The sequence below is a fragment of the Oncorhynchus masou genome, chromosome 18 (assembly GCF_036934945.1).
Source record: "Oncorhynchus masou masou isolate Uvic2021 chromosome 18, UVic_Omas_1.1, whole genome shotgun sequence".
NCBI classification, from domain to species: Eukaryota; Metazoa; Chordata; class Actinopteri; order Salmoniformes; family Salmonidae; genus Oncorhynchus; species Oncorhynchus masou.
In genome coordinates this window covers 31757674-31781812 of record NC_088229.1, presented here as the reverse complement: position 1 = coordinate 31781812, position 24139 = coordinate 31757674, and the positions used below count along the sequence as shown (strand labels likewise).

At 43.2% G+C, this 24139-nt stretch overlaps 3 protein-coding genes across 4 annotated transcripts; 2 read left to right on the top strand and 1 right to left on the bottom strand.

Annotated features, from left to right (window-relative positions):
* Positions 1-242: 242 nt before the first annotated feature.
* Positions 243-7850, top strand: LOC135503673 (tyrosine-protein phosphatase non-receptor type 7-like). 2 transcript variants are annotated; one of them, XM_064921821.1, is made up of 11 exons: positions 243-427; positions 559-619; positions 4043-4237; positions 4335-4524; positions 4617-4701; positions 4795-4880; positions 5734-5871; positions 5987-6097; positions 6253-6410; positions 6835-6948; positions 7452-7850. In XM_064921821.1, exons 3-11 carry the CDS (start codon positions 4128-4130, stop codon positions 7618-7620), a joined length of 1161 nt encoding a protein of 386 aa, XP_064777893.1. In that variant the 5' UTR covers positions 243-427; positions 559-619; positions 4043-4127; the 3' UTR covers positions 7621-7850. The 2 variants fall into 2 exon arrangements, with proteins under 2 accessions (XP_064777893.1, XP_064777892.1); XM_064921820.1 differs by lacking the exon at positions 559-619 and having other exon boundaries at positions 244-427.
* Positions 7851-8092: 242 nt separating this feature from the next.
* On the top strand, positions 8093-11802 carry LOC135504407 (ADP-ribosylation factor-like protein 8A). Its single transcript, XM_064922989.1, has 7 exons — positions 8093-8528; positions 9098-9178; positions 9411-9484; positions 9608-9701; positions 9968-10035; positions 10198-10268; positions 10355-11802. The coding sequence occupies exons 1-7, from the start codon at positions 8406-8408 to the stop codon at positions 10408-10410; spliced, it is 567 nt and encodes a 188-aa protein (XP_064779061.1). The 5' UTR covers positions 8093-8405; the 3' UTR covers positions 10411-11802.
* Positions 11803-18501: 6699 nt separating this feature from the next.
* LOC135504405 (G-protein coupled receptor 37-like 1) lies at positions 18502-21941 on the bottom strand. The gene is made up of 2 exons (XM_064922987.1): positions 21021-21941; positions 18502-20258 (listed from the first exon to the last, which is right to left on the bottom strand). The coding sequence occupies exons 1-2, from the start codon at positions 21687-21689 to the stop codon at positions 19431-19433; spliced, it is 1497 nt and encodes a 498-aa protein (XP_064779059.1). The 5' UTR covers positions 21690-21941; the 3' UTR covers positions 18502-19430.
* Between the last annotated feature and the right edge of the window lie 2198 nt (positions 21942-24139).

The following is a 24139-nucleotide window of genomic DNA, read 5'->3' as shown; positions in this document are numbered from 1 at the left end:
GCCTGGAGTCATTGAGGAATGACTACTGATTCACCTATTCCCAAAGCAGCTCAGCTTCACAATATTCTCTCTGCCTCTCTTTCCTCCAGGAACTTGTCAGTGATGTTTCAGCCACTCTATCGTTTAGACGTTCACCTGAAGCCAAAGAGGCTAGCCTACTAACATACCGAGGCACTGTGTCAAAAAGATTGCACGTCTGTTCTTGCTCACTCTCTATTTCTCACTGTCTCTATCTCTCTCTCCCCCTCTCTCTCTCTCTTTCTGTTTCTGACAGTCTCTATCGCTTTCTCCCCCTCTCTCTCTCTTTCTGTTTCTCTCTCTCACTTTCCAGTTATTACTTGTTTCTTCTTGCCCTGGTTGGTTCATGTCAACGGCAGATATTGAATTTGACTGGATTATTCTGACAAATCGACAGCCCAGGATTCAGGTATGGATAGATCCAGTTTTGCGACAGTTTGGCAACAAGAGATGGGAAAGAAATGATGATCTGAAACAGAAATGGTTAATCAATGGTGTTTTTTCTACTGAGTGTCATGTGTTGTGAATGTCATTTCTCAGTTTTAGGGGATGTGAGATATTTCATTAGCTGTTGTACTTTTGACAAGAAGAGCTGATAAGGGTAAATATTTCAAATTCCATCTGAATTGAATTGCTATTGTGGTGTGTTGGTATAATAAGGAATAATGTGATAAAGCAATAAACTTATGATACAGTTGTGATAAAAATAGAATTGTTAATTACAAGATCCATGGAGATTTTGGATGTTAAAATCGTGTGTGATTTATGCCAGTTTTGAGGTCTGGGTAGACTAGTTGAACAGAGAGAAGGAAAAAAACAATGGCTGAGTATGTTTGTCACAGAATTAGTGATGTGGGCAGTAAAGGTCAACAGGTCAATTCACTAACAGTCTTTAATACTCTCTCTCTCCCTATCCATCTCTAGTGTTGGGGAAGCTACTCTGAGAAGATAGTTTACCAAGTTACCAATTACTTCACACTGACAGAAGTTAAGCTACCCTAGAGCTACCCCTACGAAAAATATAGTTTACTATATTACTTTACTTAAGTTACTGTGAAAAAGCAGTTCACTACATCCAAACTACTTTGTGAAAATTATCATATGTAAATCTGAAATGTCATAGACCAGGGTTCCCCAACTGGCAGCCCGCAGGCAATTTTTTGGGCCCCCCCCAAGTAAAAAAAATAAAAAATAAATAAATAAATATAATATATATATATATATATATATATATATATATATATATATATATACAGTGCCTTGCGAAAGTATTCGGCCCCCTTGAACTTTGCGACCTTTTGCCACATTTCAGGTTTCAAACATAAAGATATAAAACTGTATTTTTTTGTGAAGAATCAACAACAAGTGGGACACAATCATGAAGTGGAACGACATTTATTGGATGTTTCTAACTTTTTTAACAAATCAAAAACTGAAAAATTGGGCGTGCAAAATTATTCAGCCCCCTTAAGTTAATACTTTGTAGCGCCACCTTTTGCTGCGATTACAGCTGTAAGTCGCTTGGGGTATGTCTCTATCAGTTTTGCACATTGAGAGACTGAATTTTTTTCCTATTCCTCCTTGCAAAACAGCTCGAGCTCAGTGAGGTTGGATGGAGAGCATTTGTGAACAGCAGTTTTCAGTTCTTTCCACAGATTCTCGATTGGATTCAGGTCTGGACTTTGACTTGGCCATTCTAACACCTGGATATGTTTATTTTTAAACCATTCCATTGTAGATTTTGCTTTATGTTTTGGATCATTGTCTTGTTGGAAGACAAATCTCCATCCCAGTCTCAGGTCTTTTGCAGACTCCATCAGGTTTTCTGCCAGAATGGTCCTGTATTTGGCTCCATCCATCTTCCCATCAATTTGAACCATCTTCCCTGTCCCTGCTGAAGAAAAGCAGGCCCAAACCATGATGCTGCCACCACCATGTTTGACAGTGGAGATGGTGTGTTCAGGGTGATGAGCTGTGTTGCTTTTACGCCGTTTTGCATTATTGCCAAAAAGTTCAATTTTGGTTTCATCTGACCAGAGCACATTCTTCCACATGTTTGGTGTGTCTCCCAGGTGGCTTGTGGCAAACTTTAAACGACACTTTTTATGGATATCTTTAAGAAATGGCTTTCTTCTTGCCACTCTTCCATAAAGGCCAGATTTGTGCAATATACGACTGATTGTTGTCCTATGGACATAGTCTCCCACCTCAGCTGTAGATCTCTGCAGTTCATCCAGAGTGATCATGGGCCTCTTGGCTGCATCTCTGATCAGTCTTCTCCTTGTATGAGCTGAAAGTTTAGAGGGACGGCCAGGTCTTGGTAGATTTGCAGTGGTCTGATACTCCTTCCATTTCAATATTATCGCTTGCACAGTGCTCCTTGGGATGTTTAAAGCTTGGGAAATCTTTTTGTATCCAAATCCGGCTTTAAACTTCTTCACAACAGTATCTCGGACCTGCCTGATGTGTTCCTTGTTCTTCATGATGCTCTCTGCGCTTTTAATGGACCTCTGAGACTATCACAGTGCAGGTGCATTTATACGGAGACATGATTACACACAGGTGGATTGTATTATCATCATTAGTCATTTAGGTCAACATTGGATCATTCAGAGATCCTCACTGAACTTCTGGAGAGAGTTTGCTGCACTGAAAGTAAAGGGGCTGAATAATTTTGCACGCCAAATTTTTGAGTTTTTGATTTGTTAAAAAAGGTTGAAATATCCAATAAATGTCGTTCCACTTCATGATTGTGTCCCACTTGTTGTTGATTCTTCACAAATATCTTTATGTTTGAAGCCTGAAATGTGGCAAAAGGTCGTAAAGTTCAAGGGGGCCGAATACTTTCGCAAGGCACTGTATGTGATTGTATACAAACGTAAGCAAGGTTTGAAATTTATTATGCGGAGTGGAAAAGGGGAACAAAAGAGCAGACTCAGAAGAGGAGACTGGGATAAAGTAACAAAGGTATTTATTAAAACACAAGGGGGAGATGGAGTGCAGGTCAGGGGAAGCTCGGGCGGGTTGCTGGAAACCAGGTACGGAGGCTGAGGCTGGAGCGAGAGGGGTTGGGACAGGGTAAGCAGGTCCAGAGGGGAATGTAAAGGAGTAATAAGAGTGGGGAATCCAGGAAAGAGTACCAGGATGAGGAGATGTGGGACTGGAGACAGGGACCAGAGTCAGAGTGAGCAGAACTGTAGCGGAGAGGAAAACAGGCACAACAGGATAACTGGATCTGAATAGTAACAAATGGCGAGCAACATAGACTGACTGAGCAGAGATTACGATCTGGCAGCGTGGAAGAGGCAGGGCTGAGTATTAGTAGAGGTCTTGATTATGGAACAGGTTGCAGCTGGTGGAGATCTGCTTTGACCCCAGCACACCTGTCTCCACCCACACACACACACACACACACACACACACACACACACACACACACACACACACACACACACACACACACACACACACACACACACATACACACACACACACACACACACACGAGGGAAAGAACACTGGGGGAGACAGCAGATCAAGGCGACACAGGATGAGCAGTAGAGGGCGTTGCAGGAGAAGATGTGACAAAATTATTATGTTTTAGTCAATTATATCGCTTTGGGATTCTTGCGGTCAATTTGCGGTCTACAAATTATTAGTAATTATGTTCCAGCCCACTCAGGCAAAAATCGGCCTGTGGCTGAATCTAGTTGATGATCCCTGTCATAGACTATAAATGGCAAGAACAGATCACTTTAGCCTATTAAACACAAAAACAATATTTCAAGTGACCATTAGGCAGGTCTGATGCTGGAAATGATTGGCTCCTTCAGCCAAAAAAAGTAGTGTGTACTTTCAGTAGTTACTGTAGCTACAACACTACATGGCAAAAAAAAAAGTTATACTGAAAAGACTACCTAGATTCGAATTTAGTTCCGCTACCACCAAGCTAATGCAAAATATAGTTAAATTACTAGTTGAACTAGATGTAGTTCCCTACTCTCTCTCTCTCTCTCTCTCTCAGGTCCATTTTCACTCTATGAGCAGATGTCAGTCGAGTATGGTTGTATGGTATCCTTCTAAACCTCCCAGTCGTTCCACACACCACCATGAATGAGTCAGTAGAATCCCCATCATCATCACAACCTGTGGACCAGGAACACTCATTCCCCTGCCCTGCTGCCACAGCTCCTCGCAAGCCATTCCAGCTCCAGGAGAGGTAGAGAGACATCCATGATAATAAACAGTACTGTCATTATATTTATTGAACAGAGTTCCTGACCTTTTGTCCTCACTGTGGTTCCATACATCCTCAGACGGGGCTCCAATGTGTCCCTGGTGCTGGACGTGAGCAGTCTCAGCCTGGGTGCGGTGGAGCCCTTGTGCTCCATCTCCACCCCCAGAGAGACCCTCCTCCACCTGCTGAGGACCTCAACACGCCCTCTGACCCCCTCTCAGCTCCAGGAGGCATCTGACGAGACCAGCAGGCTGAACTCAGAGTACCAGGTTAATGTCTACTGTAACTGTATGTGCAGAGATTGACTGCATGTAGGATCAGGTGGAATCTGTAGCCTTAGCCTGTCCATTCTTTCCAACAGAAGATTCCTCCAAACTTTGTCAACCCTGCAGAGCTGGACATTCCAGGACACGCCTTAAAAGACAGATACAAGACCATACTGCCAAGTGAGTGCCTAAGTCACATGTGAAGAAATAGTTGATAAATGCTGAAACACGTTGGTACCCAGGCAATGTAAACACTATCATCATGTTAACCAGATCCTGAGACCCGCGTGTGTCTGAGAAACCCTGCAGCGGAGGAAGCGGGTGATACTGAGAGATACATCAATGCAAACTACATAAAGGTTAGAATCATGCATTATTACAACCACGGTCTTTATTTATGCATTTTTGACACAACTGTATCAAGCGAACTTAAAGTAAGAGTAATACAAACGGTGAGGAGAAAGTCAAGAATACACACTGCACAGTGTATGTTAAAGCGGCAATCAGCAGTTGAAACTATAACAAAACGTACTCGCCACCACTATTTTGCAAAAAAGCTGTGGGATGGGGCTGGAGAAATGTAACCATTCTCAAATTCATAGACAGAGCTATAGATGCAAGTACTGACCATCCATGAGATAAAAAATTATAGTTTTAATCATGTTTTGAGTCTATACAGTGTATGTGTACATTTACTTTGTTTACAAACATGGGAGTAAAACAAGCTTATACTTTGGCTGCTTATCTAGAACTTAAAAGGGTTCTTCGGCTGTCCCGATAGGAGAACACTTTGAAGAACCATTTCTGGTGCCAGGTACTGTAGAACACTTTTGGTTCCAGGTAGAACCCTTTTGGGTTCCATGCATAACCTTTTCCTCTGCAGGTTCTACATGGAACCCAAAAGGGTTCTACCTAGAACCAAAAAGGGTTATCCTATGGGGACAGCGGAAGAACCCTTTTGGATCCCTTTTTCTAAGAGTGTACTACAGTTGGACTAAGCTCATGAGGCAGTTATATTCTTCAAAAATCAATCCTACATATCACTCATTTCTCAGTCCAAAAATGGATGCAGCAACTGTAGCTTGCCCCTTTAATGATGTAAAGAGTGATACGGTTGGTTTACGTGGGCGTATCATGTGAACCAAGGAAACCCACAGGAAGTCAAAGTGGAAACGAACGACACAGCCTCAACTCTTGCTATCTCCCACGCAGGGTTACAACGGTGCACCCAGTGCCTACATCGCCACCCAGGGCCCCATGCTCAACACTGTGCATGACTTCTGGGAGATGGTGTGGCAGGAGGGATCCACCACCATTGTCATGATCACCAAGCTAAAGGAGAAGAACGAGGTGACAGGGATGTGTCAATTTTATCCCACCTCCATAGCTTTCATCAATGTTTTCCGTTGACAGACATATTGATGTTTAAGTCTACAGTTTACAAAAAGTGTGTCCTGTTTTTCAGAAGTGCGAGCTTTACTGGCCAGAGAAGGACGGCAGCTATGGCAGATTTGAGGTCAGAGTGTCCATTGTGAAAGAATGTGATGGCTACACCATTCGAGATATGATTATACAGGTGAAATAGTAGGTTATTATCATCTGTAAAGTGTGAAGTAATGCCAGTCAAAGTGCTGGGTTACACCAGTTTTAAAAATTCCGAACTTCTGAATGAATGATTGAATGAATGAAAGAATGAACCAAATAATTCACTAACAACAAAGTGTCTGACAGGTGGGCTCAGAGCACAGGCAGGTAAGACACTACTGGTACTCCACATGGCCAGACCACCAGACCCCAGACTGCACTGGGCCCCTGCTCAGACTGGTGGTGGATGTGGATGAACACAGGCAGTCCATACCCAGCCCAGGACCCACCATCGTCCACTGCAGGTCCCACTAGCACACCCCTTAACACGGGTTCTCATTAGCTATCAATATAATAAATGTGAAGATCAAACAATGACGCATGATAGAATGTCCTTGAAAAGAAAATAGCCCTTGGCTGCTTGAACGGATCTCACTTCCAGAGGATTTATACGTTGCGACAGCTTAGGGAGGCTCCTTTCACATACCATGTCAGTCAGAATTAGGCTCCGAAATGATTCATGGTGAATGGCTTGAATTCACTTACTGACAGAAAAGGTGAATGCTATGGAGTTCCGTTTGTTTTGTGATATACAGTATAATGTACAAGTGGACTGTGTATTTCTGGTAGATACTGCATCAGAAAGACTAAAGTAATAAATACACTGTATGACAGACGTTTGAATGTTACAGCTCTATTTGACATGATCTCATGGGCTCTGTCTTGCAGTGCAGGGATTGGCAGAACAGGTTGTTTCATCGCCAGCAGCATTGGATGCCTGCAGCTGCAACACACGAGTAAGGCTGATGTGCTTCGGATCGTCTGTAAGCTACGCCTCGACAGGTACTAGCCACTACACACTTTGGCCATCCGCCCTGCTTCTGGTAGTAACCTGTTGCCTAGTCACCTTACCCCTATACATGCCTACCTCCACCACTCCACTATCCCTGCACATGTAAATATGCTATTGAAACTATTTTTTTAAATATTTCCTGTATATAGTATGCTTACTTACTTAACTGCGTATTTCATATTTATTATTCTTATTTCTCGTGTTTTTTCTTTATTTCTAGTAATACACTGTTGTTGACTATTGCATTGTTGGGCTTTGAGTTCGCAAGAAAGGCATTTCACTGTACTTGTGCATGTGTCATTCAAACTTGAAACTAAAGTGACAAGCAAATTTAAACCAAACTCTGTTACTTATCACATAAACTATCAAGTGAGCACTTTGGTTCAAACACAGCATTTGATATTTATCTTGAGTTATGAAAAAAATGGTGTAGTTTGGGGATGCTGCCCTAAACAATGCTGCTCCCTCACTCTCTCCGCCTCTGTGTTTTTAGGGGTGGTATGATCCAGACCAGTGAGCAGTACCAGTTCCTGTACCTCACCCTGGCTCAGTACAGTAGGCAGATGGGGAACACAGACAGTGGCTCAGAGAGCCCTGTCCCTATCCAGACCATTAAAACTACGGGGACATGCGGTGACAGAGAAACCCCAGCTAAAACTTGATATTTCCGCATGGGGGAATAAGCTCCTGGAAATCTGCTCACACACTGTGGCCATCTCATCCTCTTGACCGTGACAATGATTGTGGCATTTTGATGGGCATGTGATGTGGTATTCACCACACCATGCAGTTAGAATTTTATTCAACGTCATCAGTATTAATATTGTCCATATTTGCTACCATGATAATAAAAACAAGTATTATGCATAATGTCCTTGGCTCTAATTAGACCTAATTGCAGTTCACTAGACATGCTGAAGAATAAATACATATAGTAGATAAATACATGTATTATTATTTGATGCTTTTCCAGGTTCCAGGTTTATTTCATCATTGATCAATACATGGTGATATGTGGAACAGAAAATAAATACACAAGAGCTACGGTAATGTTCCTTCTCTCCAGCAGAGGGCAAGTCTCGGGAAAGCAGAGCCTCATTTGCGCTGAGTACCCTCTTTATCGAGCACTCCTCTCACTACGTGATTCTGAAACCCCACTCAATGAGGAAGAACAACCCTTATTGGAAAATACAGACAGGGAGGAAAGAGGCATAGTAAACAAGGCAGATAACTGAAAAACCCTCAAATAATATAGCCAACACGTGCGCGCAAAACAGATTATTTAGCGAGTATTCATTACAGGCACGCTATTCGTTCTGTATGTAACGTTACTGTGTTGCCACTGCACGCTAGATAGCGCTAGCTAGGGAACTTGTAACTCACGTTAGCTAGCTGGCGAGCAAGCTCCCTTTCCCAGTAGTAGCAGTGCCATCACAACGCTCCCAGAATGATCGCTTTGATCAACAAGCTCCTTGACTGGTTTAAAGCACTATTTTGGAAGGAGGAGATGGAGTTGACTTTGGTGGGACTACAGTATTCGGGAAAGACAACCTTCGTGAACGTGATTGCGGTACGGTCAATAATTTATTACTGTCCTCTGATCTGCGGATGTGTCCTTGTTGAACAGATCGAGATGTCTGCTCGTGTGCTCCACCAACGCAAGCGCGTGCTAGCTCAGCACTTAGACAGCGTTAGCTAGCTTCTGTTGTTATATCAATTTTGTATCATGTTAGCTAGCTACGTCTCGATGACATAATTTAAATATCGGCTTTAGCGAGGAAGCTAACGTGTGTCGTTGCTGACATGTACCGGCGCTGATGATGACCCTAGCTCTGTTCGCTTAACGACAGCATGCACATGAGGCATGCAGTAGTGTCACCACACCGTGACCCGTGGAAACGGACAATACTCGCCTATCATCATCCCCCCATCACACACGTGTATGTCCCGACAGTTCACTTGTGCACAGTGCATTCAATCGTATTTCTTAAGTCCCTTTCATGAAATTACTAGGGTCAGTTTTATGAGCGACAGGATCATATTTCACAATTTAAGTCCTAGCAATATTACAAACAGTATTTGCCAGGTGATTTAATTGAACTAAATCTGTAACCCACCTCTATTCTTAACCCCTTGCAGTCAGGCCAGTTCAGTGAAGACATGATTCCCACAGTGGGCTTCAACATGAGGAAAATCACCAAGGGAAACGTCACCATTAAGGTCAGTACACTGCCAGGTCAACGGACAGGGGTCAGGCCACTTAATGGTCATACTTGTTTCATCACTTGGTTACTCCAGCGAGAGGAGAGTTAAGTATTTAGGGGAATCTTGGATGGGCTCTCAGATTGACTGTGACTCACTAAAGCTATTTTATTCATTGTGAAAGGTGTAAAAACGTATTAGCTTCACAGTATCAAGGCTGTATTGATGTTTTGTTCCCTTGCTTTTCTAGCTGTGGGATATCGGTGGTCAGCCTCGATTCAGGAGTATGTGGGAGCGATACTGCCGAGGAGTCAGTGCCATCGTGTGAGTAACAGCATGGACTCAGTCATGCCTCCTACCCCTTGTGGTGGGGGTGGTCAATTATATTGGTTGCCCATTTCAAATAAGGATATTTATTCAGCCTTTTGAAACCATATCATTTTAAAGGTACATGGTTGATGCAGCTGACCCAGAGAAAATCGAGGCCTCTAAGAATGAACTACACAACTTGTTGGACAAGCCCCAGCTCCAGGGTATTCCTGTGAGTACCGCATACAGAACTGGCTGATCTAATAGCTACAGTAGTAGGCCTAATTGCTTCAATTTCCTTGTGTGGTCCTCGAGCTCTGTTGGTAGAGCATGGTCGCTTGCAATGCAGGATAGTGGGTTGGATTCCTGGGACCACCCATATGTAGTAACATGTATGCACTCATGACTAAGTAGCTTTGGATAAAAGCGTCTGCTCAATGGCCTATATTCATATTACTTTGACTTTGTCCAACTCTCCATATTGTTTCCCCCTCACAGGTTCTTGTCTTGGGGAACAAGAGAGATCTTCCTGGGTCGCTTGATGAGAAAGAGCTGATTGAGAGGATGTAAGCACCAGCTGTGTGTGTGTGTGTGTGTGTGTGTGTGTGTGTGTGTGTGTGTGTGTGTGTCTGTGTGTGTGTGTGTGTGTGTGTGTGTGTGTGTGTGTGTGTGTGTGTGTGTGTGAGAGAGAGAATGAGTGATACTCATGGCTGTTCTGTGATCCACAGGAACCTCTCAGCCATCCAGGACAGAGAGATCTGCTGTTACTCTATCTCTTGCAAGGAAAAGGACAACATTGGTCAGTATCTGACGACTTCATGACTTGTTATTTCCATTTTCTTATTTATTTCATTGCATTTTAAACTTCTGTTATTTTACCCCCAGATATAACACTACAGTGGCTGATCCAGCACTCCAGAACCAAGCGGAGCACTTCATGAGAACCACATCTCACGGTCACAGTCCTGAGACCACCCCACAGGCCTGCACAGGTCCCTTACACCCTGTCCTCTCTCCTCCCAAGCTTGTCCATTCTCCCCCTATTTTCTTTGGATGGCCCTCTCTTGCCAAGACTCCTTGCCTGATTCCACTCTCCTGAAGAGAGCCTGGAAACGTTTTACTTGCACTGTTCATTTTCTTTTTTGTAATATAATAATTATTGTAGTGACATATGACCTCTGATGGATAAAGTGGTACTTAGCTGCCCTGAAAAATGAAAAAAAAATATAATTGTGTTCATATTTCATACTTCACCATCTCTGTTGAGGTTCATATTCAACTGATCCGGAGACAGGGCGGAGTACTGTACGTAACCTCTGATCCCAATAGGTAGAAAAGACTATGGACTCTGAACACTGCATCAATTAACACCCCCTAAGTCAAGTTTAGAATGCTGATATCAAATCTCAAACAATATAAGACTCAGGCCATAGTCTTATCACTTCCCAATGTCGGTGCTCAACTGAAATGGTACTGTACATGTATGTACCTTTTTTGAAGGGGGAGCATTACACCATTTGATTTAAATACATGGAGTGTGTACAAGTATCTCCGTCTCATTTTTTTAAAGGCTAATGGTAGGTGTTGTTAAAGAGTACCTTTGACGTAATCTCTATTGTCAATATATATCTATATATACATTTGCGTGATATGTCGTCATCTCTGTCTGTCGCCCAGACACCCTTCTGTTACTTTAGAAACAGCAGACAGGGTTTCTTTAAACTAAGCAACCTGGCCTTTTTACATTTTCATAGGCCATGTCTATGGTCAAGCATTATCTGCAACACATGGTTTATAAACAAAATATATATTTATTTATTGATTTTTGCATATTCTTTCCCCTTTCTTACCATTAATTTATGTAATAGCTCAATTCCAACCAGTAATGTACAGATACTACTTGGCCAGTTTTTGTCTCATCATGAGTCATGAATAACCCAATTATAAAATGTCAAATCTGTTATTCGGTGACTGTTGATAAAGAAGTCCACTCGATAAATTGAGATTGTACAGGTGCCACTGACGGTGAAGGCTTCTTTCTAATTTTGTATAAACTAAACTTACATGTCTATGAATTATTCTGCTTCCTACATTGCCAAAATTACCTAAGTCATTTTTGATTATTGACAACCCGCAGCAAAATATCTTTACTTATTTGTTTGCATGCTTGGGCATAAGTATTTGTGGGACCTTTGAGAATGAACTAAAAATTGTTATTTTTTATGACAAATAATAGTAAATACTGTATCTGGTTTAACCTGTTTGTACATTGTTTCAATTAAATTGATGATTGTGTATAATACTAACTAAAAACAATGGTGAAAACAACTTCATACATGGTCTGCAGAATTCATATGGTTATTGTTGCCAAACAATATAGAATCTCACTGTAGCTTTGGGTTGTTGGGATGATGGTTGGTGCTTTCCATGTGATGTTGTCTGTCTGTTTCGTGTGTATGAAGGAGTCAATGTGGGAGAAAGTTAGTGTTTCTGTTGCTCTCAGTAAAGGTCCATGCCACGGCACTCGTCACAACCTGAGGGAAAGGTTGTGACGAGAAGTAATCACTTCAGTCAATGAGGAAAAATAGCAGTGACACCGCCAACTTTTACCTCTTGCCATATATAAACTCAGCAAAAAAAAGAAACGTCCCCTTTTCAGGACCCTGTCTTTCAAAGATAATTTGTAAAAATCCAAATAACTTCACAGATCTTCATTGTAAAGGGTTTAAACACCGTTTCCCATGCTTGTTCAATAAACCGTAAACAATTCATTAACATGCACCTGTGGATTGGTCGTTAAGACACTAACAGGCAATTTAGGTCCGTTATGAAAACTTAGGACACTAAAGAGGCCTTTCTACTGACTGAAAAACACCAAAAGAAAGATTCCCAGGGTCCCTGCTCATCTGCGTGAACATGCCTTAGGCATGCTGCAAGGAGGCATGAGGACTGCAGATGTGGCCAGGGCAATAAATTGCGATGTCCGTACTGTGAGATGCCTAAGACGGTGCTCTTCACTGACGAGTCGCGGCTTTGTCTCACCAGGGGTGATAGTCGGATTCGCGTTTATCGTCGAAGGAATGGGTGTTACACCGAGGCCTGTACTCTGGAACGGGATCGATTTGGAGGTGGAGGGTCCGTCATGATTTGGGGCTGTGTGTCACAGCATCATCGGACTGAGCTTGTTGTCATTGCAGGCAATCTCAATGCTGTGCGTTACAGGGAAGACATCCTCCCTCATGTGGTACCCTTCCTGCAGGTTCATCTTGACATGACCCTCCAGCATGATAATGCCACCAGCCATACTGCTCATTCTGTGTGTGATTTCCTGCAAGACAGGAATGTCAGTATTCTGCCATGGCCAGCGAAGAGCTCGGATCTCAATCCCATTGTGCACGTCTGGGACCTGTTGGATTGGAGGGTGAGGGCTAGGGCCCCCAGAATTGTCCGGGAACTTGCAAGTGCCTTGGTGGAAGAGTGGTGTAACATCTCACAGCAAGAGCTAGCAAATCTGGTGCAGTCCATGAGGAGGAGATGCACTGCAGTACTTAATGCAGCTGGTGGCCACACCAGATACCGATTGTTACTTTTGATTTTGACCCCTCCTTTGTTCAGGGACACATTTTTCCATTTCTGTTAGTCACATGTCTGGAACTTGTTCAGTTTGTCTCAGTTGTTGAATCTTGTCATGTTCATACAAATATTTACACATGTTAAGTTTGCTGAAAATAAACGCAGTTGACAGTGAGAGGACGTTTCTTTTTTTGCTGAGTTCATATGTATGTGTGTGTGTAAAGGATTTCCTCAAGGGAAGATCCAAGCCTACCTACATTAAGCAAGTATTGTGAACAGCAGGGGGCAGTAGCTTCCCAGTCACAGATCCTTTCTGGGTGATTGAGAATAGACGAAGGCAGTCAAACCCTCAACTATTCTGAACGCATACATGGTATACATTTGTATGTGTGTGGTTTAAACGACTTCAGATCTGGTTTCTATCGCATTATAATGAGCATTCTGAGGGACAGTTTCTAATGATAGAAGGTCGTGCATTAGATAGGACGTTTGGCAGGATTCATGGTTAATAACCTCAGGGCTGTCACTTTGAGATGATCCACTTCTGCATTATTTAGCCAAGCAGCATGGTGAGCAGGCTACTATGATGCATCATTATATTGTTCTGTCTGTTGAACACAATGCTGCCCTGTGGGGAAACTAATACCACTGACTGGCACTTTTACTTTAAAATAATTGATTTTAGAGATCTGTTGTTACTGTGTATTTTTTTCTCTGTATATTTAACTATGCAAAAATGGCCATTTTAGATTTAGTCTAATGCTCGTATGGAAGAGGGATTTGTAAACTAAGAACTCTACACCTAAAACAGCAGTTAGGCTCTAACATGCTTACACGAAACAATTCAGGGGATTTCTTTCTACCCCCACAACACAATCTTTCTCAGTCCCTTTCGCAGAACTGATTTTCAACAAGTGTGTGAAGCTTTTGTGTATGTCAAATCTCACCTCAATCCAAATAAGTTGGATTGAGGTGTTTTGGAGGGCTTCCCAATCACCCAGACCCCAAAGAGGGGAGGAATTGTGGGTACCAGAGAGGTGCTATGGAAGTGGTGATCTCAGAATGGCCAGACTAAAGCTGAAAATAAGTTACTTCCCTCTCTACTCTCCTCTGGGTTTAACCGCCATTGGCCATGAATACAAACGAGTTGTGACAAGTTCTGTTTTTGTCTCTCCTTGGCATCACAGCACAATATAATGAGGCTGACCAGGACTTCCTGTCCAGAGAGAACAAGGTGGTCCGGTGGCTATAGAAGCCTGGGGTCCAGAGCGGGCCGGTGTGTGTGTGTGTGTGGCCGTTCGTGCTCAGGATCTGCGCCAATCTCTCTGATTCAGATCAGTTTGTGTTTCTCGGAAGGGCCAAGGCCTCTGCCTTGTCAGGCCTCTGCCATGACAACAGGGGTGAATGGTTCTGAGAGCTCCCCCCCACCCTCGTCAGTATTCCCACAGAACAAAACAAACACTGTTCCCGCATCAGGGGGAGGTGAGGCAGCTCTGTGTTCATAAGTGGGGACATTCAGGGCATATTAGTCTGCGTTCACTGAGCCAACCCAAAGAGGACATGCAGCATGAGAGAGAGACACACTCTCTCTCCTCTCTCACTCAATGACATAGGCATCCATACAGAATTGCCTCTCACCATACAAAAAACATTGACATGCAGTCACACATTCACACGGAGAGTGTCTGAGACAGACATGAGAGCCATTCACAGTCTGAAAACAATCACGCATTCTCATACACACCTTTTAAACCAAGACGTTTTGTTACCAACTTTAGCATGCCGCCAACGTTTTTTAAATATCTGAACGGTATTGCCGGCAACAAAGCCTGTATGTTTATTTCTGCCATCTGAGCTAGTCATGATTGTGGTAATATGTTTAAAAGTCTTGCCAACTCAGTTTAAATGTCCCCTATCATCTTACCTACTTTGGCACATATTAAACCATGGTAATTTTATTGTTGCTCTCCGACATCAACTTGTCATTGTTATTATGAAAAAGCATAATCAAAGCATCAGTTTGCATGCAGCAGCCTGGTCAAAATAGCAACGTTACCTGTTCTATTTTTTGCAACGGTCGCAACAATAAGGTCAAAGTTGAATTTCGCTTTCTCAATTGCTATATTAGGGCTTGGTGACATGATCATTTTCTGATGGATGGGCTAGGTTCAATCAGAGATCACCGCCACAATGAAACTCAAGAAAACCTGATTGGAAAGCATGTCAAAGATCACCTGTAAGCCAATAGGGCCTACCAATAACCAATGGTGATTGACTTAGAAGTCAGTGGGAATCTACAGAGACAGTCTGGTTCCTTAAAATATGCACTGATTGACAGGGTTAGACAGAAGGAGGGTGTTTTGTCGGGGGGTTGACCTCTTTAGAGTTTCTCTCTCTGGGTCTTGGAGCCTGTTCAGAGGCTGTCAGGGCCTGGGCAGATGACTGTGTGTGTGTGTGTGTGTGTGTGTGTGTGTGTGTGTGTGTGTGTGTGTGTGTGTGTGTGTGTGTGTGTGTGTGTGTGTGTGTGTGTGTGTGTGTGTGTGTGTGTGTGTGTGTGTGTGTGTGTGTGTGTGTGTGTGTGTGTGTGTGTGTGTGAGAGAGAGAGAGAGAGAGAGAGAGAGAGAGAGAGAGAGAGAGGTGCTGGAGCCTCATTAGCAGTGAGCACAGAGCTCTTCAGCTCCCCTGGCCGCTAATGACTGCACAGTTAACAGTCCCCTCTCTGTTTCCTTAATGAAGCCACCAACACAAATCAACAGACAGCCCCTGCCACAACATCCAACGCCAGTCCACTAATATACAAGGACTGAGGCAGAGGGACGGTTTATGAAGCACTACAACAGGTGAAGAAACAGAATGAGTCATCCAGGATGAAAAGTTCAATGTACATGATGACATAGCGAGCTGGCATCAAAAGCAGAAATAGGATAGAAGGTATCAACATAGATCAGATCATATGCACTTGTACAAAGCAGAGATCATGGCTCATTTGATTGAAAGGAACATGACTGAATACTTTATGAAACTATTTCAGTTTTGCCCTGCATTGTCAGATTACTGAAAACATGTTAAGCAAGAAGTCATTGTGGAGAAATCATTGGTATTATATTTGTGAAACACCAAAGACAAGTGTGCAGAAATGTAAATGGACCTATTTTCTGGCACTGCCCGTGTGTGTTATTTGTGTGCAAGCTTGTAATACTGTAATACTGTAATACTTATTTCAAAGGATTTATGGTACAGTGCCTTGCGAAAGTATTCGGCCCCCTTGAACTTTGCGACCTTTTGCCACATTTCAGGCTTCAAACATAAAGATATAAAACTGTATTTTTTTGTGAAGAATCAACAACAAGTGGGACACAATCATGAAGTGGAACAACATTTATTGGATATTTCAAACTTTTTTAACAAATCAAAAACTCAAAAATTGGGCGTGCAAAATTATTCAGCCCCTTTACTTTCAGTGCAGCAAAACTCTCTCCAGAAGTTCAGTGAGGATCTCTGAATGATCCAATGTTGACCTAAATGACTAATGATGATAAATACAATCCACCCGTGTGTAATCATGTCTCTGTATAAATGCACCTGCACTGTGATAGTCTCAGAGGTCCGTTAAAAGCGCAGAGAGCATCATGAAGAACAAGGAACACACCAGGCAGGTCCAAGATACTGTTGTGAAGAAGTTTAAAGCTGGATTTGGATGCAAAAAGATTTCCCAAGCTTTAAACATCCCAAGGAGCACTGTGCAAGCGATAATATTGTAATGGAAGGAGTATCAGACCACTGCAAATCTACCAAGACCTGGCCGTCCCTCTAAACTTTCAGCTCATACAAGGAAAAGACTGATCAGAGATGCAGCCAAGAGGCCCATGATCACTCTGGATTAACTGCAGAGATCTACAGCTGAGGTGGGAGACTCTGTCCATAAGACAACAATCAGTCGTGTATTGCACAAATCTGGCCTTTATGGAAGAGTGGCAAGAAGAAAGCCATTTCTTAAAGATATCCATAAAAAGTGTCGTTTAAAGTTTGCCACAAGCCACCTGGGAGACACATCAAACATGTGTAAGAAGGTGCTCTGGTCAGATGAAACCAAAAATGAACTTTTTGGCAACAATGCAAAACGCTATGTTTGGCGTAAAAGCAACACAGCTCATCACCCTGAACACACCATACCCACTGTCAAACATGGTGGTGGCAGCATCATGGTTTGGGCCTGCTTTTCTTCAGCAGGGACAGGGAAGATGGTTAAAATTGATGGGAAGATGGATGGAGCCAAATACAGGACCATTCTGGAAGAAAACCTGATGGAGTCTGCAAAAGACCTGAGACTGGGACGGAGATTTGTCTTCCAACAAGACAATGATCCAAAACATAAAGCAAAATCTACAATGGAATGGTTCAAAAATAAACATATCCAGGTGTTAGAATGGCCAAGTCAAAGTCCAGACCTGAATCCAATTGAGAATCTGTGGAAAGAACTGAAAACTGCTTTTCACAAATGCTCTCCATCCAACCTCACTGAGCTCGAGCTGTTTTGCAAGGAGGAATGGGAAAACATTTCAGTCTCTCGATGTGCAAAACTGATAGAGACATACCCCAAGCGACTTACAGCTGTAATCGCATCAAAAGGTGACGCTACAAAGTCTTAACTTAAGGGGGCTGAATCATTTTTCACGCCCAATTTTTCAGTTTTTCATTGTTAAAAAAGTTTGAAATATCCAATAAATGTCGTTCCACTTCATGATTGTGTCCCACTTGTTGTTGATTCTTCACAAAAAAATACAGTTTTATATCTTTATGTTTGAAGCCTGAAATGTGGCAAAAGGTCGCAAAGTTCAAGGGGGCCGTGTAAAAACAATTGGGAAATGTTTATGATCCCCTTTCAAACAGCCCCATTTTACCTCTTTCTTGTCGGCATTCACCTTTTATAAAGCCGTTACTTCGGTGGCAATTGAGAAAGAGAAATTCAACTTTGACCTTAGCCCTTGTCCGTCTCCATAAAAAAGGTGAAATAAAACAAACTAGAAACATTTCTACATCATTTATTTTCCTTCTATCCTTCACCACAACATGAGAGAACATGCAGCAGCACCCCATGTTGATTTGGACAGTTAAAACCCCTTGTTTCCGGGGGAACCGGGCAGGGTGAGAAAATGGTGGAAAGCCTGCCCGGCTTTGGCCAGTCTGCAATACACGTGAATTTTGGGACGGTAACCTGGCAACTCAACTGTAGTAACACGGCATTGATATTCAGAATGTAGGGTTCCATCGGCCCCTGGAGAACAAGGATACCCTTATGAGAGCAGCTCTGCTGCTGTCCAAAGCCTGTATCAGTGAGAGGAAAAATATGCTCCAGCTCAGGGTGACAACCCCATTATTGAGTTTCAGATGGTCAATGGGATGCTCAGTCAAGCACTAATCACCCAACACCCCTCTAGGAGAAAAATGACAAGAGCTGATAAATTATAGACCTTTATTGGATAAATTAACAAGACTACAGCCGGATTTACATCTCAGAACCATTTTTTCTCTTATTCACAAATTGAGGTGACTTCTCTCTTGACCTTCTTATAACCGGTTGATAACCTTGACCTCTGTACAGTGACTTTTCATGATAATCTCCTCAAATATTTATTATTCACAGCACTTTGATGGAAATTACTACGTCTTAACCATCCCTCTTGATTATTAATAAAACTCAAAGTAATAATGTATACAGTGATACGGGATGGCTAAAGATGAATTAGCTCCATCTGGAGTTGGGGGGTGGGGGGGGGGGGGGGCATGAAGAAAATTCTATGGCACACTTGTCTGTGTTGGCTAGTGAGAGAACACACATTGTTTAACAGATATGTAAATAGGCTGTGACATCAAAAATAATTATCTCAGTGCCCCACACTCTGAGGCTCCAAGGGAATGTTAGTTAGTCAAACCTATCATAATAATCTAACATAATACTCAGTTTATCTTGATCTAATAATCCGTAGGATGAAAACATTGGGGTGACACTTCTACAAAGATATTAATTGGAGCTCTTCTCCTAATCTGCACTTAGTCAGTCTTAACTTCCTGTAAAATGAACCACCTTAAAACTGGATGGGGTGTGGTCTCTATTTGGAGAGAACATCAAAAGGAGAGACATTACAGACTTTAAAGGTACAGAGAAGGTGGCACTGACAATGGTCCCAGTCCTCTGACTAATAACACTGAAAAAAAAGGCGTGTCCATGGAGAGATTCAGCATCTGATCCCTGTGTGGTGGGACTGGGGAGGAAAGGGGCTGAGGTTGAGGTTGGAATGTCCACTGCTGAAAGGTGAGTTGTTTTGTTACCACATCTAATCAGGTTAGGTGATTGGATGGAAAGAAAAGGCAGGCAGGAGAAGCCAATTCAGCTGGACCCGCTGATTGACAGGATGGTGGAGCTGTCCTTGGCTTTGTCAAAGAAGATGGAGGATGTGCTCTTGAGTTTGGCCTCAGTGCCAGGGGAAGAGGAACTGCCGGGTTGGCACTCCTCACAGCAGCAGCAGCAGCAGTCCATGAAGGCCTGGCCCAGGGACTTACAGAGGCACAACAGCAGCACCGGCGTCACCGACGACTTGAAGAACAAGAAAAACTGGTTGATGAGGGCCAGTAGGGTGGCGGTGTCATCAGAGATGGGCATGGCGGTGTAGGCCAGAACGATGTTGCACACGTTCTCTGGCAGGGCGCAGATGCCGTAGACCACGGCCAGGGCCATCACGGTGCAGTTGAGCTGGCGCTCCACCTGTTGACTGTGTTGTATCTTCTGCTTCTTGGAGGGGGAGCGCTCCTCCAGACGCTCAGGGATACCGTCATTGGACACGTGGCAGGTGGCCAGCTGGCACAGTAGGGTGAAGACTACGGGCAGGCAGAAGTAGCAGCCAAAGTACCACCACATGCGGCACTCGTGGTAGTTGATGACCAGGGCGTAGATGGACTCGGGAAGGTTGGATGTGGGGTTCATGGTGCAGGAGTCCATCAAGGCCCCTGTGGCTGGAGACACGGCCTGGCTGAGCTGCCATAGGAGCAGCTCTGGGGCCGCCAGCACCATGGAACCAACCCAGATGACCAGCAGCTTGGCCAGGACGGACTGACAGCGCTCCACCCGACGGGTCTTGGGCTGGGAGCTAGTGGTAGCATTAAAGCGGTCGATACCCAAGGCACACAGGCTGAAGGAAGTCACCCCTAGGGAAGTCACCTAGAGGGATAAATGGAGTTAAACTTGTTAGCTATACTAGAATTTTCATGGTGTGCTGTTGCTTCTGCAAAATCCTTACCGCAGATGCTTCTTTTGTATGACAGTTATGATCTGTTGACCTACAAATGTGGGTGGAATGAGGGAAACATTTTCACAACTTGCACATACCATTTATTAACACAGCATTATTTTATAGCAGAATGTCACTGGAACTAGAAATATCCCATTAAGACTCTGAACCCATCACTCATAAATGACCCGTCTGAGAGAACAGATTAAAGGCAGGATCACTGGCCATTTCAATTAGACAACAGTTTCAACATGGAAGCAGTCTTTCCAACCTGTTACATGAGCTGTAGAGATTTCAAATGATTAGTTTAAATTGTAGTTTGACAAGATAAAATTGTACACAAAATGCATGGCTTACATACAACTATGTAATTCACCATAAAATTGTACTATAAATATTACATTGGTAAAAGTTTTAAACGTTTACAAAATTTTACATTTCAAAACACTATGTGGCCCATAAACATTATTCAACCCATTCGTTTATTTTACTGGCTGATTTGCAACAATGCAACAATAAATGGAGGGTTGTTTTAGGCAACAGCAGGTACTAAACCTGTCCTTGGGGATCATAGCCATGCTCATTAATAATTCTCATACAAGGCCACAGTGATTCCAACACGGCGGGAGGGGTGAGGGGAGGTGGGGTGTGATGATGGTGTGTGGGGGGGGGGCTAAGGGAATCAAACCCACCTCCATATATGGTACCACTCTGCATGAGATGTCCCCCAGCAGCCTCTTATTGGTGAGCTCATTGAAGACCACCACAGGTAAACAGAAGCAGAGCACCAGGAAATCCCAGAAAGCCAAGCTGGCCAGGATGTAGTTCCAGGCACTCCTCATGTAGTAGTTGTGCCAGACGATGCACATCACAGCCAGGTTCCCTATAATCCCTACAGCGAACACCACCAGGGACAGGAACATGACAGCGTAGGCAGTGTAGGAGCTGTCAGTCACTGGGTACAGAGGGTTGTGGATGTGGGTGATGCCCCGCTCTGTGGTGCTGGTATTGTCCTGGTCCCCATCTGTGTTGGCCCCAGTGGCTCCAGTGTCTAAGGTTGAGTTAGAGAACTGGGTGGCTCTGGGTGTGGTGAAGAATTCATTCTCATAAGACTGTGAGAAGGTAGACTGAGGTTCACCTGCGTCTGTGTCCATGGTCTCTGCGCCCCGCGGCGCTCTCTTGTGCTGCTTGTCAAATTGCAGTTGTTTTACATCCTCATCACCATAACCATGGCTTTGAATGACTTGAATGTCGAGATTTGACATATCCTTTTCAACAGATGCACTGTTTGTCTGTGGAACATTTTTTGCATCGGAAGCCCACACTGTCAATAGTATCACCAATGAAATAAAGGGAATCATCGTGAGATGAGTAGCCTGAAAAGTAGATTTTCTTTAAATTCCAAAACTTGCCAGCTTTGATCACTGCAGGAGACGTGGTAAAAATGAGGCCCCTCAGCAGAAGTTAATTTAGGAGAAGAGAAGAATGTGCCAATCCGTGGTGAGATGCCGAAGCTTGGGGAACTCTCTCTCTGCGTCCTGTGGCTGCAGTCCTATAGGAGCATCTGTGAGTCTGTTAACAAGTACACTGCCTGCCCAGACATGGGTAGCTGGTCCCTTTGGAAAGGGAAAGACAACAGTCGAACCCCATCTGTTTTTCTCTGTGGACCCCCAAAAGTGCCCTCTGCTGGTCAAAATACTTGGACATATCAGTTGCAGTTTCATGTTTTTCATGTAGGGGGCAGTATCTACACAAAAAGTACATCAATCCCTATCTATTCCCATTCATTTCAAAATCACTTTGTGGTGGAATCCCTCAGGAAATAAAATGGCATGCAAACAAAGACACTGGCACAACATCAATAAGGACAAATGCAGAAATCTTTGTTGGATGTGTAGTATCTATATAACCAGATCTGTTGTGTTATCCAAAGGTGCCCTATATTTTGGTATTAAAGGAAGTGTGTCCTGTTTCAGCTCCCCCTACTATACCTACAACAGTATCAACAGGAAATGCCCATAGGAAAGGTGGAGATGTTTGCTTAATCTTACAATCAATTGGAATGTGGGTTAGGGGTTAAGGTTAGGGTTAGAGGTTAATGTTATGGTTAGGGTCAGAGATACTGTATATAATCATGCGATGGTCTTGTGTCCGCCCTAACAATGTGGAGGCGTTGTCCAAATGGCGGAAAGACAGGCCACTTGCTTAATAACCAGACCAATATAAGCAGACCAGGTGGGGATTTTTTTATTTATTCTCATGTGGACAGATTTTGACGGGGGTAGACCCTCTAGCTTCACCTCTTCCTCTCTGTTAGGGGAAGGGTTAGCTAACATGCTAAGAAGTTGCAATGGAGCTAAAAAGTAGTAAGTAGTTGCACTGTTGCTAATTAGCTAAAATGCTAAAATTGTCCATGATGTGATTCAAACACGCAACCTTTGGGCTGCTAGACATTAAATGTTATATTCCCACCCAACCTTCCCGTAACCTTCTGTCTTATGTAACATGAGCAAAAGTAACACATCATACTAATTCGAGGGACATACATTTACTATGTTACATCTTTGAGGACAGGCTGCACATTCCCACTGCCCTCAATGCTTGAATTATTTTTTAAATACTTGAAGCAGGATGGTCATTCCCTGTTTGTAAAGAGGGAGGTGATGGGATGAGTCTTCATCTCTCTGTAAATAAATGGGTGAGCAGGTTCCACAGTAAAGGTGACTTCCTAAGACTCAGATACTGTATGTTTCTAGTGTCCTTTGAAGCGGAGAGCATATTTTACAGTCGACAAAGTACAAACGCCATTCATGAACCAGGGTATGGAACTCACTGTCAAAGCCAAAATGTTACCGAGTAGGCTTTAATTGTCTCTTCTGTTCCAAATTGACAAAAATATCTTGGTATTTTCACTCTTACACCTGTGTTGGCCGATATATTTTATAATGTAGTTTCTCTTGTACCTATATATGGTGGTCATTGGTTGCGGATGCAGGGGCAAGACTGAGGCTTTTTCATGGGTCATCTGTGGCAAGGACCCCAGAGAGGCTAAGTTTTGGTGTCAGACTGAAATGCGTACTGCTATGTCCTAATGAGGCAGTCGGCGTGTCTCCCCAGCAGGAGAGGCCTTTTATGGTTGCTGTGCCAATAGAGGATGAAGAACGTGGTCACTGCAGGGCAGACATATCTATGCACAAGAAACATCTTTAAAAAAAGAACTGTTCAGCTTTGGACATAAAGAGACGGCCTGGCTTAACTGTGCGATGTAAAACACACTTACCAAAATTCAAAGGATTTAAAACGTATTACATATCAAGATTCTGAATCTGTAGAGCACTGATGGTCAGGTCTCAAGTCAGTTACATACAAAAACACAGATCTAGTTTATTTTGTTTTGTTTCATAGTCAAAGCCCTCATATATCTATAGCTTTGAATACACTGCATCAAACCACAATAGTAAAAGTTAACTCCCAGGTGTAATAATAATGAGATTGTGTAGAAGACAATGGGTCTCACTTTTGAGTGACCCAAACATTCCCAAGTCGCTGACTTCAGGTGAACAATCAGCTAGTTCCTTCCTTCTTTAACATTGGTTGTTTTTACAGTCAACTGCCCCCCTGTAACCCCTCTCTCTCTCTCTCTCTCTCTCTCTCTGTGTCTCTCTCTCTCTTTCTCTCTCCCTGTCTCTCTCTCTCTCTCTGTCTCTCTCTCTGTCTCTCTTTCTCTCTCTCCCTCTCTCTCTCTCTAGCTGATGAAATAGATTACGGTCTCCTTGAGAGACACCAAATCTCAAAGTATCTAAAGACTATT

Coding starts and splice junctions, on each gene's coding strand:
- LOC135504407 (XM_064922989.1), top strand. CDS start 8,406: ATGATCGCTTTGATCAACAAGCTCCTTGACTGGTTTAAAGCACTATTT. Junction 9,179..9,410: donor AGGGAAACGTCACCATTAAG/GTCAGTACACTG, acceptor TTGCTTTTCTAG/CTGTGGGATATCGGTGGTCA. Junction 9,485..9,607: donor CGAGGAGTCAGTGCCATCGT/GTGAGTAACAGC, acceptor ATCATTTTAAAG/GTACATGGTTGATGCAGCTG.
- LOC135503673 (XM_064921821.1), top strand. CDS start 4,128: ATGAATGAGTCAGTAGAATCCCCATCATCATCACAACCTGTGGACCAG. Junction 6,411..6,834: donor CCCACCATCGTCCACTGCAG/GTCCCACTAGCA, acceptor TCTGTCTTGCAG/TGCAGGGATTGGCAGAACAG. Junction 6,949..7,451: donor TGTAAGCTACGCCTCGACAG/GTACTAGCCACT, acceptor CTGTGTTTTTAG/GGGTGGTATGATCCAGACCA.
- LOC135504405 (XM_064922987.1), bottom strand. CDS start 21,689: ATGATTCCCTTTATTTCATTGGTGATACTATTGACAGTGTGGGCTTCC. Junction 20,259..21,020: donor GAGTGGTACCATATATGGAG/GTGGGTTTGATT, acceptor TTATCCCTCTAG/GTGACTTCCCTAGGGGTGAC.